Genomic DNA, 15,373 nt, shown 5'->3' with positions numbered 1-15,373 from the left:
ATAAAAAGTTGCATTACATGACAGTTGTTTCACTAAAAGTCTGAGATACCAAATCTGTGGTACCCACACTTTTCAGAACTTTCACATAAAGCTGGAAATACTCATTAAAATAAAACTCTTAGAGCGTGATTTACCAAAGGTTTACTAATAATGTGTGTTAATTTGACAGCAAGTGCATCTGCAGACACATGTTGTAGTTTATTAGTCCTATGTGGGTGTTTTTCTTCACGCACATATTGGTCTTATAATATGCATTATTATAATAACCTTGCTTGTGTCGTACAAAAGGCAATGGAAGGAACAGATCTTTTCCACTCAAATCAACATTTTCATAATAAATGAATCATAATACTATGATTCATCATCTATCTTTTCCTTATTGCATCTGCTGTTTTCCCCGCAGCATTGACTTTCTCACAGATAGCCTTTCATATTGTGTTTCCCCTGTTTATATTACGATTTGTTTGCTATATTTAAACAATATCTGTATCAATTTTCTTTTTGTACCGATGGCCACTCTGCTCCGAGGAACATTCTCCCTGTTGAGCACTATGATGTTTGCAAAACGCTAATTTATGTCCTTTTATTACATTTCTGCGTGTTGTCATCAGCATGGCCAACCTTAATAAATCGCCTGCATCAGGTCAAGCAAAGAGTGCACACAATCGATTTGCGTGGACTCCTTAATTAGGATCTTAGTAAATCAGGCCATTAGAGTAACAGTAGTAGTAGTAGTAGTAGTAGTAGTAGTTTAGAAATAAATGTGTATTGAAACAAATTGAGTTGTTGAACTATCCATCCATCCATTTTCTGACCCGGGTGAGTTGTTGAACTAAACAGATACAGTATGTAATAAACTGAACTAATTTCATAAAGTGTTAACTATAAAGATACATACTTTGTTGCTAATTCAACTATGACATGTTAAAAAAAAAAAAAAAAATCTGATTATTTTTGCTTTGAAAATGAACTATTTCCCACAGATTAGAAACACCCTAAAAGGGGGTCACCAACATGGTGCCCGTGGGCACCAGATAGCCCGCATGGACCATGTGAGGTGCCCTCAGGAGCACCAGATACCAATGAGCTCCATCTCACAAAGATAAATACAGATGAGAGATATAGTTAGTACTTAGTCGAGTTAAATACTGCTGCACGTGATAAAGTTACCATCTTATGTTTGTTTATTTTCACTGAAACATTGTGGCCAGTGTTTTTAAGTGTTGGTGTCTGGATTATGGTAGGTACAGTATATATATATATATATATATATATATATATATATATATATATATATATGCAAGGTGGATTTTCATAAAATATGACATAATTGTTACATTTTACAAATCTTACATGTTATACGATTAGTTGAAAGTTGTTTGTTAGTAGCTAGTAAAATAGGAAGATGATCATTTTTGATGAAATGTATTGAACATGAAAATGAAACAATTGTATACATTTGGAGAAATAAAGTGCTGCATGTTGAAACTTGAGCATTTCCTACCTTATTAAAGCAGAACTAAGTAACTTGCGTTTAACCGATTACTGAAAAATCCTAATGCAACAGTGACACTAAGGGTGCTTTCACACATATAGTCCCATGTGACCTTGTGAACAATATGAGGAAGAGAGACAAGTAAAATAAATGAATGACGTTGCAGTAATACGGAAGGGAGTGTGGAAATGTGTGTGATGTGTGTTTGTTTGTGTGCTGACAAAGTGGCTCTGAAAATGGATGGATGGATGGATAGATAGATGGATGGATATTTGTGTGTGTGCTGCATGATGGAGCACTGGGTTGTGAGTGTGTGTGCGTGCTTGTTGCCACGACAGCAGTGTGTGTGATTGCTGTGTGTTGCTGCTGAGCTGTCACTGCATGGAGTTGCTTCGTTCCTCAGACAAAGGTCTTCTCTGCCTTTCTTTTTCTGGCTCCGCCATGATATAAGATTGAGAAAAGTGAATTTGTAGACAACCGTGTGCTGGTCATAATCTAGCATTAGTTTGTATTGGGCTGCTGTAAAGCAGTACGTCTTGCCACCAGGTCGGAGGCAGGAAAGTTGCTGTTTTCTGGCCAGAGACTGTAGGTGGAGATGAAAGACCCCCCAATCACCCCATAAACACTTAAAAGTTACTTAGGTCTGCTTTAAGTTACTGCTAACCTTCCTTATAATCTTACTATTTAATTAAAGTAAAACTGTGAACATTTAGTATTTAAGAAGTGCTTTTTAAACTGGTAGCGCTTTGAACTATACAGTACCTTTGAAGTTGCTCACAATTTCAGAATGGTTGATGACCCTTGCCCTAAACTTTGACATATCCAGTTCAGTCATTAGATTATAACATTGATGTTTGGAGAATCCAAGGTTACTTACAGGAACCTGTCCGTTGATGATGACCTCTTCAGCAAAGCGAACTTTAACTGGATTAGTCTTTAACTTGGCCTTTTTGGCTGCGCTGATGAATGCCGATTTGGGAGACTGAGATGAAAAAACAAAACAAAATAAAAATTAGTTTTCAAAAAATTAAAGGACAGTCGATTTTCTCCATAGGAATGAGTCAGGACTTGTTTCTTCTTGCATAAATCAAGGACATGGTTCTGTCTTGAATCATGACCAACCTCCCATTACTTCACTCTGTGCTGATGCAATTAATCTGGTGCTGTGCAAGGGCATAAGAGGGAGGACAGCCTCGCTGCCGTTTTGTCATTGAACCAGCAACGAGACTCTGGGTAAGCAGAAGTAATTACCGTACAGGCTGAACCGTAAGTGCTTGTTCGTTAAAGATTTGTTGCCACATATTCTTCTCCTACTACAATCCATGTTTAAGTTCAGCCACTTGTTAAATAAAGAGCTCTTAAATACTTAACATGCAATTGAGTGTAGCCCCATACTGAATCATTTATAAACTTTCATTATGATAAGATGAAAACTGATACATGATCCTCAGAGTGAAGGAAGACGTTTTTGCCACTCAACAAATAGCAGCCAGCGTTTTGTTTTGTGCGCCGATGAAGACTGATGCGGTCTATTTCTGGAGAGAATTCAAGCATATCGCATTTTTTCTGACTTATTATATGAGCTGTAAACAAAGGTCGAGTGTATGCTCCTGGCACTGAGTGTTCTTCACCATCTGCTGCTCTGTGATTTGAGTAAATGTTGATGATGTGGCAAGTTCAAGTGAGGTCCTATCATTGATGGTTTGGTAGGATCAGACTTGTTATGGGTTAGCTTGGTGCTAAACTTCAAAATAACGAATGACTCATGACTCATGAGCCGGTACGTAAGTAACGCAGCACAAAAGTAACACAGCCAGTTACTCAGACCCAGCTGAACGTTCAAATTACTAATGACATCAACACGTACAACATGCAATACTCTCCCTACCCAGGAAAAATATCGAGGTCACGTAGCAATCCCGCAAAGTTACATCCGGAAGAATGCTTTTGCTGCTCGTGAGAAAAAAACTATTTTTTTGATTAAAAGGTTGTGCTCATTGTTTCAGGTGTCATATTAATGCTAATTTGACTTGTCATTTAGTCTTGTAACACATTTGGAAGTTTGGAATAACAGAGTTTGTTTTGGAAACAATCCTGTCATCATTGTCATGAGTGACAAAAGTAACAATTGTTTCATTTTGTTTTCCTCTCTCTGCTAATGCGGCATTTTTCATCAAATGTTTACAGATGTTGAAAATAATTTCCTCTTGAGAAGCATGTTAAAATAATAAACTATCTAAAAAATAATAATGATAAAAAACAATTGAAGTTTATATTTTATTGTTACCTTTGAAGCAATGAAGAATGAGTGTTTAGTTTTATTGTGATAGTATTAGCAATAGGGATTGACTGATATGGTTTTTTTTTCCATCAGCCATTAGCCGATGACCGATACTACTTTTGTTTCCTCACTTTACATCGTAAGAATTACACAATGATGATAACAAATGGTACGAGTCTCAATTTTTTAAAAAAGGAACATTTCATGAAATTAACAAAGGTGAGGTAGAACGACAACAAGTAAAACATATTTAACAAATATTAAAAACAGGTGATGTAGAACAAGAACAAATACAAAATATTTAACAAATATTGAATAATGCGAATCGGTGAACACAGCAGCCCGCATCGGCCGATGCCGATACATGTAAAAACCGCAAAAATCGGCAGATGTATTGGTCTATCACTAATTAGCAGGATCTTTTTGTTGTTATTTTCCACTAAACTACTAAACAACAACATATTTCATTGTGTTTCTTTCATACCAACTATACTGTGCAATATTTTAATTTTATATTCCTGCAATAGCTTTAGATTTCATTCTGAGCAATACTTATATTTTCATCAATTCAATACTTCACATTTCATACTGTGCAAATATTTATTTTTATTTTCTGCAATATTTATTCATAATTTACTACGTTGCTACCTGCAAATAACTCCTACCATACTTAGTCCATCGTACCTTAATTAGAGTTACTTTATTATGGTATATTCTTCTGTTTTTCTTTTTAGCTGTGTGTACTTTAAAGTGAAGCCAAATAATCTTGTTGTATAATTGTATAATGACAATAAAGGCATTCTAATTCTATGAAGGACAAAAAAAAAAAACAATGCGAAACGTCAAATTACACCACGGCCATTACACATTTGATCGATTTAGCACCTGTTATTACAGTATCAGACCACACTTGTAAGTATTTTATCACAATAAAAATTACTATGTGATGTTATCTTTTAAAATGTATGCTTGTAAGCTGTTACTATTGTACTGGCTCTCCAAAGTGGTCTAAATAATCAACTCAAAACAGCCTTGAAACGTGCTAATATCCATTGAGGAGGAAGATGCTTACTGGGTACGGCTGAATGACGGTCAGCAGTATAGACTCTTTGCAGCTCCTGTAGGACACAAGCAACAATTTATCACATGTTGTTTTTGATCAACTCATATTATGAACAGTGAAAACAATGTGCAAAGGTAGCTCTGTTGTGGTGAAGAGTCTTGAAGAGTCATCCCAGACCTGAAACTATAGTTACCCTGCAGGCACAGCGACCACGCTAAGTGTGAAGCAGTGGCCACATGGACACTTTACCTCGCACTAATGTACTGTTTACTTGCTGCTGCACGGGTCGTACAAGGACCAAATGCTCACCGATAGCTACTCAGCTGTTTCCGTGAAATGAATCTAATGAGACGGCTAAAAAAAACACCCGCTTACAGCTGGCTCTTTGCTAACAAAGCAGGTGGCTAGAGTAAGGTGTCATATTTATTCAATCCTGAGTAAAATGTGTTTCTAGGAAGCAGAGTGGTATAATCAATCCAACCATAGAGCATTGTTCACCGTAATTATACGTTTTTAGTGTTTTACTTGTTACGTAAAACAGGAATGTTACGTGTTTTAATTTTGCAATAATAAAACATCACAAGATGAATTACCATCACAAGTGGTATAAAAACGCTCTTTTTAATATTCGAATTGAGTTGAAGAGATCATACCCAGTTAAGTGTGTAGGGCCATATAAAATCAATTTTATTTTATTTTCCAAATTCCATGTTTTCCACTGAAATGTTTTAAAATTCCATTTTTTTAAGAAAAATTTCATCATTTCTTTCAGAAAATATTAGTTTTGAACTCCTGTGAGGAAGCTTGATAAATACTAATAAAAAAGAAACAAAAACGTATGCCAAAAATGTAAATAAAAATGAAGAGTAAGCTACAATTAAAAGGTAGACAGTATATAAGTTGTTCTGACATGGATTATTCTGAATGCTCCTTTTTAATTATTTATATGTCATATAAAGATGTATGAGAACAGCATTGATGTCACCCAATTTCCCCTCAGGGATCAATGGTTTACTGATTCTGAGCAGGTTTATTGATTAACTTTTTTGATCAACTTGATTTGAATTATCAAGATGACATCATTGCAGACCATAATTATTAAACAAAAACAAATGAACGCAAGGATGCAAAGCTATTTCACCACTAGGGGGCAGAATATTTGACAGTATTAGAAGCTATCAATAACCTGCAATGTTACTGACTCTACAATCCCTGGAAACATTTCCCCTTAAAATAATTGTTCTTTGCCTCACGGTGTCGGCGTTTCATCCACATTCTGTCAATTTGCATTGGTCAATTCCTTGATTCCATCCGTGATTCTGTTAACATGGAATTTATAGGGCCCTAAGTATATAAGTATGTCCAGAGTTAAAGTAAATAAAAGCATGGTTAGTTTTCCAACCACAATTATTTGAGTCTTTTGTCCTTTACAAATATATTGAATCGTGATCATTGTTGTGTCGGTTTTGGATGAATTAGACAGAGTCAAGCTTTAGGGTTGCTGGTCAGATGCGGGCACAGGGTTTATTTGGTCAAAGGGTTTTGGGGAACAGACCGGTTTGGGATTTGGAGGTAAACATGCTTTCAGCGTGCATGCCTCAGTGAATCTGCTGTTGTTCAGTGCTCTCAGTGTTATGTATGATAGCGGTAGTCAAAACATAGTGGAACCTCCTCAGGCAGAGACCTTGGAGATCAATGTACAGTGGTATCTGGTCATAAAAAGCCTGGTGTGGCACCAAGACTGACCGTTGTGTTTTCATTTCATGTTATAATCATGATCATTTCCATTATTATTATTATTATTATTATTATTATTATTATTATTATTATTATTATTAACTAAAAATAAACATTATAAATATTTTTAATTTTTCCTCTCTCTCTCTCTCTTGCTCACTCTCTCTCTCAGCTTGATTGTTGTAAATATCTGTATCATATTTTTATATAATTTGTATGTATTATTATTATTAGTAGTATGATTGATCCTACTTTATTTACTACTGTAATCTGTGTGTATCTGATCCCTATTTTGAACAGTCTTTTACTTAATTATACACTTATTTAACATTTATTCTTTATTTCGTCTTTGTTAAAAGTTTGTTTTCTTTTATTTGTGATTTTTTTCTTAAGTGGCTGTAAAAGCAATTTCCCCCTGGGATCAATAAAGGAATTCTGATTCTCTCTCTCTTTCTCTCAAGTACCCCCGTAGTGCCATCACATGCCCCTAGATGTACACGTACCCCCATTTGAGAACCACTGGTCTATCGTATCGTATCATGAACTCAGCGTATGGCCCCGCCCATCATAATGAGTGATCTATATTTCCTGTGCAACTTTAAACGTTTTCTATTTTAAGAGTCTGATAGACACTCCTATACATAATAACGGTTTCTCACCTTTGTGTGATGTCATACCTGACAAGGTCAATGACCCTCTCCCTAGGGGCTGAACTGACTGGCTCGTCGTTAATCATGATTATTTCGTCTCCTGGGAACAGTTTGCCTTCAGACGGACCTCCTGCCAGAAAACAGGAAACATACATGCTCAATGCTACAAACAACACAGTTTCACATTCTATCTTGGCTTTTTATGTCCCACAGCTGCTTAGCCACATTGGGATGTTGAAATGAGTGAATCACCCACATGCGCTGACACCAGCAGTGAGTTTTCCCCTAAAGCTGTATTTGAGAAGATTTTCAAACAGTGTTGGTGCAGTTGTGCCCCTGGGTTTGAATGAGTCATTGTTGTAGTGCAGCACACATTAGCTGCATGGGCCACTTTACCTGGTGTGACTGAACGCACCACCACAGGTTTTTCACTGCCCGCCACAAATCCAAAGCCCAGAACCGGGTCTCGCCTCATCTCCACCTTCCGAGGAGCTGGTGGCACAAATTTGTCCCCATCCAGACGGACTTCCTCCAGGGAGTTGCTCTGGGAGACGTGGCTGTTGTGATGAGGTAAAAGATACGTCCAGATTTAGCACAGCTGGTGAAAATTACCATTTAAAACAAAGAAAAAAAAAAAAATTTAATAATTTGAATAGTGAATTACATTTAAAGCGTAAAAGCGTTACTAAATGGCGTAAAATGTGAGGTAATACAGGTAATAGGAGTCTATTAAAAAGAGCCACGCCTTATATCATTAGTATCCATCAAAACATTATGGGTCTTTGTTTTAAAATAAGAAAATCCATCCTGGTTATTATGAATAACTTTGAAATCTGACTTAATTTGTATGAGTGACTTTCACATGTTCGTGATTTGTGAGTTTTCCACAGCATTCACTCTCTCTCTCTCTCTCTCTCTCTCTCTCCCTCGGTGCAAAAGCAGCAGCTCCGTATGGTGCCAACAATGTTGGTTAATTAAAGCCGTGGGCAGACAGTGTGTAATTCACAGTTATTCTTGACACATGTACTATTCACCACTAAATACTAACAATTATTCTTTCTTGGCACAAAGACACTGAGAGATTTGACATTGGCATTTGTGTAGGGAGGAAAGAATCATCCTTTTAACAACCATTGTCAATGAAGATTGTAAGAATGGTTTATGGATTTAATGTTGTCCTAAAAACGTGTACGTGCAATAATTAACCTCCCTGCATTATGCACTCACCTATGGAGTGAATATGTTGAATGGAGATTAGATATTAAAAAAATAATGTGACACTGGTTAAAATTATATTATTGTCTTTCAGGTTTAAATTTAAATTTCAACATTTTAATTAGTGCTTAATTCTTCTTTTTTTTTTTTAAATTATTAACATTAACATGCTAAAAACACTGCAAGTCCAATAATTTTCCTCTGTGTTAGGATTTACTTAATTATGTACATTTTTCTTTCTTTCTTTCTTTCTTTCTTTCTTTCTTTCTTTCTTTCTTTCTTTCTTTCTTTCTTTCTTTCTTTTTTTCTTTCTTTCTTTTTTTTTTTTTTTCTTTTTTTTTTTCTTTCTTTCTTTCTTTTTTTCTTTAGCCTTTGTAACACAAGTAATTTCCCCCGCGATAAATAAAGTATTTCTGATTCTGATTTCCAATACCTGAAGGGAAAACATTTTATTTTTTCTGTCAATATTTCTTCTTAGTAAAAATGCTATTTTCTTCAATTTATGCACTTGCAAAAATAATGACAAATGCTACACTGCTACCCTGTTTTTTTGTGGGTTTTTTTTTTGCTGGCTGTTTAATCTCTTAAAAGCTAGTGCTCACTCGCAAAAAGTGGGATAAAAGCTTTCATACAATGCAAGGTAACATTATGCATGCAAAACAACACAGTTGTGTTCATAAGTATGATACCAGCAGGAAAGAAGGAATTGGCTAGCGGGAGAATAAAGGCAGTGCTTCTTATTCCCTCAAATGTATCCAAGTGAAAGAAATGCAAAAAAAAAAAGTAGGACACGAAACAAAACAAAACGAAAAAAAAAAAAAAGATACAGTAAAGAACTCTGATAGTGTGAAAAACACTGAGCAAAGACATCCTTCATAATATAGTAATTTTAATATACATTTAATCTCCTTCTCCTGATGGAGGAATGTAGTGGTTTATTAATTTGTTGTGAATAGCAGTGACTGCGTTATTCTGCTTTGTAGCAAAAGAAAAAAGAAGCTAAAAAGCACTGTTTAGAAACATTATCTTGTAAATTGGATGGAAGACACAAGTGGCCAAAATAAGATTACTTTGAATACCAGGATGCCAAAATACAGAAGTAGTCTTCGTGACATTGCAACCAATCATCCATCCATTTTCAGACCCGCTTTGTCCTGTTTTCAGGGTCACAGGGGTCTGCTGGTGCTTATCTCTGGCTCACATTGTTCGTTAAGCGGGGGTACACCCTGGACAGGGCGTCAATCCATCACAGGGCAACACACAGATGGACAAACCACTCACACACACATTCGCTCCTATGGACAACCTAACAGTCATGTTTTTAGATTGTGGGAGGAAGCCGGAGTACCCGGAGGAAACCCACGCAGCACGGGGAGAACATGCAAACTCCACACAGAAAGGACCCAAGTGTCCACCCCAGGGCTTGAACCCAGGGCCTTCATGCTGTGAGGCGGACGTGCTAACCACTAAAGGTGGGCATAAACTGTGTGATTTTTGGCCCATTTTGAGGCGATTTTTCACTCGTGCGTCTATTTTTGGGATCGTGCGAGTCTCGGCTAAATCGTGTGTCGTGCATCGTGTAGTATACATGGGGTCACGAGAAGCAATTAACACCTCACGACCGGCTCCCGATCAGCAATCGTATGGTCGTAAGAAAATCAAATATGCTAATTGCTAATTCTTTTAACTGTATTTGGTTTATTTTTTGTCAATAAATCCTTTCTTTTCCTTTATCAGCAAAAGACGTTCACTTGATCAAATTGCAGTTTTGTAACAATTCCTTTAGGTATTTTCTTTATTTTTTCCAAAAATGTGTGTTGACTTCTGTCAGTTCCGTCTCTCTAACGCAACAGATTGTGCAAGAAGTCAAACCATATGGACCTGTGCATTCAGGAAGAATACTGTCTCCTCCCCTTCACCACCACCTGCTAAACATGGCTAGTTTCCCATTGTGCAGACAGCCATGCATCTGATTGTCCCTAATCATAGCCATTAGCTGCTACTGCAGCTCCACTTCACTGGGTATAGACCTCACAAGATGCACTCTGGACTATAGAGCCAACTAGATGTACCTTAAACAAACATCATCCTGGCTTAACAAGGCTTATTTTGAGTGTTTTATTGCCCTATATTTGACATATATTTCACAAATTGCTTTGATATTGGTTGAATTATTGATGCAGAAGGGGCTGTACCGGTAATTACTTTATTTTTTGTACCACACGCAAGTTAGTATTTGTCATTTCCCTCTTATATGTAGTATTGGAAAAGGGGGATTTGATATGTTCTTTTGCTGATTCTCTCAGCTTGCATTGATTTCTTCCCAAAAACATACACAAATATTTAATTTCTCCTTAAACTATTGAAGTGATATAATAATCTGTGTACCCTTTGTTCTTTGGTTTTTCCGTTTTAAAACCAAATTGAAATAACAAATAAACAATGTGGTTATTTTGTTTTATTGACTTAAAACCAAAATAGAAATACAGAAAAATCAAAAACCAGACCAACAGAATTTTTCTGTTATAAAATAGTATCCAAATAAACTTGTGACTGACTGTCGACTGTGAGGCTGGTGTGAGGAACAATAGATGTTTGAACTTCTACAATTTGACACTTGTGCAAAAACAATTACAGCTTGATTGAGGGCAGTAAAAATATTGATTTGCATGTTAAAATACTGCTAGCCACTAATGGTAGCCATCAACACAGACGGAAGTTGATTGCAAGAAACGAGAAACACCAGTAGGTTCATTACACCACCTCTGGTTCCTTTAATCACATATCATGTGCATGTTTTACGTAGCATCCATTTTTTGTATTTTGCTTTATTTATGTATTCATAATGTTTCTCTCCACCAATTCATTATTCATGCAACTTATGTGTTGCTCCTTTTTTGTCCGGGGGTAAGTCCGCCCCAGCCTGTGGGTCCCATCTGTGTGGTGAGCTTGAAACACGAAGCTCTTGTCCATAGTTTTCCCACCTGGTTATTGCTTTTTCTGGTTTTACATCAGTAAACAAAAAGACTTTGTCAAACTCTGCGAACCATACATGAATATTATGACTAATAATCAGAATCCCAGGGGGAAATTACTTGATAAATGATGAATCTGCAAGATACAGTGGGACATATCTTTATATTAGGGCTGTTCAATTATTCAAATTTTAATGTTCTCGATTTTGGTTTCCACAATAAAATAAATCTGATCATTTAAAAATACAGACTCTGCACTTTGTATTAATGTATTTATTTTGTTAGCCTTTGGTACATTTTAAATTATTTGATTATTTTTTTCAAATGTTTTTATTAGTATACAGTAGTTCTTATTTAAAACTTCATTTTGCACTGCAAACTGTACACATATTGTTTGTTTAAAAGTTTAATAAAACAGATTTTTTTTTCCGACTAATATGATAAATAATTGTGATTATAATCGTGATGAATATATTGATCAAAATAATTGTGATGCTCATTTTGGCCGTAATTGTGCAGCCCGACTTTATATCTTATTTTGTTTAACAATTTTGGAATTTTTGATTTTACGTTTTATTCTGAATTGTTTGGTAGTTAATTTAATTATTTTATCTGATTGGAAAAGTTTAGGTGATTTGTGTGTTTGTCTGTATGCATAAATGTTGGATAAAAACCTATACTGTGAAAAAAAAAATCCGATACAAAAATATGGATTAATGGATAATTCAAGGTCATGTCTAATATTTTAATCTAATTGATGTACTTAAATCGAAAACACTAATCCAATCAAATCCCAGTAATCAGTGTAGCCACCCCCCCCCCCACTCCTCAGAACCCTTACGTCAAACACAATAAACATGCACAACAACAAAAAACAACATTTATTGAATAACTGTGTCCAACGTCTCACTTTCCAACTAAATATTCAAAGCGTAGTTCTTTATTCATGTGCTGCTGTCACGCAGAGTACGCATGTGTTCTTTGGAGAAGTCGTACAATTTATTCGCACCACCCCGCCGGAGGCTTGACAAACTCACATGGCCAGTGACATTCCCAGAAACAGACATTTCATTATTCATGAGTCCCTCTCAAATTTAGAAGAGAGAGAAAAAAAAAACAGCCTTAGTCAGAGCAGCATCATGAAAGCAGACTCTGCATCTTGCACTTTCACCACTCCTTACTTCTTATGTAACTCCTCTCCCTGACATCACGCTTGTCGTGCTATAACCCGTGTGTGACAAATACTTACCCTCAATGCCATATAAGAAACAGATATATGTGATTTATTTAACTTTGTGCACATTACATTCTAAAATATGGTTAAAGACATACTATAGAAAAAAAAAAAAAAAGACATGCAAAAATAGGGTCTCCATGATATATCCAACTGGTGGGTACCATTTGATCATTTTAGTAACTGCAGAATACACTTTAAATCATCACTTGTTACACTGCAGCACACACACATAACAGGAAAAGAAAAAAAAAAATCACAAATGAGTTTTACCTGCATTTTCCCGAAAGAGCTACCGCTAGGAAAGATAATGATCCTAACGACGATTTAACTCAGCATCCTCAGAGGAGTGCGTAAAGATCAAAACAAACCCAGAGTGGAGATGGATTTCATCATCACCGGCAGCAGCGGTACAAACAGCAGCGTACACATGCCTACTCTCAAAAGCCTTCCACTGCATTTGGGAGACTGCATGATTATTGTGAGTGTGTGTGTGTGAGTGTGTGTGTGTGTGTGTGTGTGTTTGTGAGAGAGAGCGAGTAGGAAGGGCAGAGTGTGCGCAGAAGCAGCAGCATGAGAGGGAGTAGAAATATCAGTATTCTGAATGCACAGCTGGAGACAGTGAGGAGGCTTCGGAGTAACGGGAATAATCACAAGTTGGCAGAGCATCCAAAACATCTGGAACAGGAAGAGAGCATCCCCCCGCCTCCCCCTTTCAGTTTATCTAAACACAGGGGACTTACTTGAAGAAGCAGTCACGCCGCTCTCGATTGGTGCCCATGTCCCATCCATTTGGAGGTCCCTGTGATCCACTCCAGGTTCCGGAAGGCGGCGGCCAGCCTGAGGACTTGGTCCTGTGGCTGCAGTGGCAAAAGTGGAGAGAAATTCAACATTTTTAACCATTATTTGTTGTAGTTTGTGAGTATGGGTAATGTTACAGTGGTCTAAATCAAATTTAGTATATCATCAATCCAACAGGGTTCTCGCTAGCGCTGTTGAGTGTATAGGGTCCCCTGACGTTGTAATATTGCTCCCCTACGGTGCGATGGCTGATCCCCCTACGTTGATGAAAACAGAGCGTAGGCGTGCACGGATTGTTTTAACCGCATCGTCTATTTAATACAGACGATTTGATTTCCCGTCTTTACCTGAGGACCCCGAGGACCTCTGCCGCCACTTAGCTGCCCACGATGCTGCCTGTGTGCATCCCCTGCTTGGTATCCGTAATCGGCGTCCAACATAGACGGTGTGCTTCATCAGGGACGTAGCGACAGATGAAGCTGCTCTTCATGTTTACAACACAACGGATCGTTCTACATGCGCACACGGCTGTTTGTTTGTTTTATTTATTTATTTGAGCAACATAAAAACACCCTGTTAGCATCTCTTATGATAATGGGTCAGTTTTAACCCATGTATTAAATCAACTGTAAAATACACTAAAAAATATGATCCGTTATCTAATGTGTTTCTCATCTCTTGGTTACCTTGTTAGACTTCCTTTGCAATGAAAATATTGGTATTAATATTTTTGGTAAGTTCTCTTACTACATTTAAGAGAACATACATGTAGTGGGAAAAATTGATATGAAACATATTTTTATAATTGTTAACTTTGTACATGGAAGACATAGATCTGTAACACAGTTTTGGATTTAATTAAATTGTAATTTGATAGAATTCCCATGCCAATTACAATTACAAAGTCAATTACCTGAATTCAATTACAGTTCAATTATGATTACACAAGTAACAGATTTTTACAATTACATTTATAGTTATGTCACAATTGTAATTAATTATCATTTAGCGATTACGACATTTGAACATTCTGTCCAGGGACTACAGATGAAAAATAATAAATCTGGTACATTTTCTGTATGGATATTGAAGTACACTGTCCCTATTAAATAAACCAATAAATACAAATAATAAATTATAATTGACCCCTACCCTGAATCAAATAGAATTGAGGCATTCAGTATAGACAAAGATATCACACAATATTCAGTCAGTTTTATATGAGTGATAAGAGATTTCCTGATTCCATTGTTCTAAATAATGTTTCCTAGCCATGAGTTCACTCAGTGAATACAAATCAAATTAATTACATAAGCTGGAGTCAAAGGCTGCGTTGTCATGCCTCACTCTTGTGCTTTGGGAGGCATGAAATTGGTTTTCTTTTTGTCAGCACATTCTTTATAAAAGGCGCCCCAAGGAAAAACTTTGATGAATCATTTTTCTTTTTTTTTCCTCTTTCTCTTTTGCCGATTTGCTCATTGTCAGGATGGATAGATAAACGTCATCTGAAGTTATATTATTCATTTTGCATTTCATTTTAACACGCAAAATCTTGTGTCATAATTTGTGGAGCCACAGGTTGCGCAGGAAGGACCGTAAGTGCTTAAAATGCCCCTGTGTGTGTCTGCCATTATCTGTGCCTTTTGTGTCTGAACACTAGTGGTGCTATGAAAGCAGTGGCAGTGAGTTATGTCACTTCAAAGGCTCGTCTGCCGTGTAACAGGGCTCGGTGCATTCATTATTCAAAGCCCCTCTTCCCTTCCCTCTAAATGTCCTCCCAGTTACTGTACCGCTGATAATAAAGTGTGGGCGGCGAACTTGTTTTTGTACGACGGGGAATCTTGCTGTGTTTAGCTTTGTACGCATGTGTTCAGATCCAGACGTGTGATTAAGACGTTACCACTTTATTATCAGCCCAATGC

The 15,373-nt window shown here is 36.7% G+C and overlaps 1 protein-coding gene across 6 annotated transcripts in view; it reads right to left on the bottom strand.

The window, feature by feature from the left end:
• LOC114455182 (FERM and PDZ domain-containing protein 4-like) overlaps nucleotides 1-15,373 on the bottom strand; it is a 52,166-nt gene that overhangs the window by 12,746 nt on the left and 24,047 nt on the right. For 4 of the 6 annotated variants that reach the window (XM_028436235.1, XM_028436237.1, XM_028436238.1 and 1 more), the window contains exons 2-6: nucleotides 13,394-13,510; nucleotides 7,623-7,783; nucleotides 7,236-7,356; nucleotides 4,849-4,894; nucleotides 2,373-2,477 (exon numbers count right to left, since the gene is read on the bottom strand). In XM_028436235.1, coding sequence (XP_028292036.1) covers nucleotides 2,373-2,477; nucleotides 4,849-4,894; nucleotides 7,236-7,356; nucleotides 7,623-7,783; nucleotides 13,394-13,510 — 550 coding nt within the window. Of the gene's footprint in view, nucleotides 1-2,372; nucleotides 2,478-4,848; nucleotides 4,895-7,235; nucleotides 7,357-7,622; nucleotides 7,784-12,923; nucleotides 13,151-13,393; nucleotides 13,511-15,373 lie in introns of those variants that run through there. The other 2 variants (XM_028436236.1, XM_028436240.1) reach the window with 2 other exon arrangements.

This window comes from Gouania willdenowi, chromosome 21, assembly GCF_900634775.1.
Source record: "Gouania willdenowi chromosome 21, fGouWil2.1, whole genome shotgun sequence".
NCBI lineage: Eukaryota > Metazoa > Chordata > Actinopteri > Blenniiformes > Gobiesocidae > Gouania > Gouania willdenowi.
This window is presented reverse-complemented; position numbering and strand designations above follow the sequence as displayed.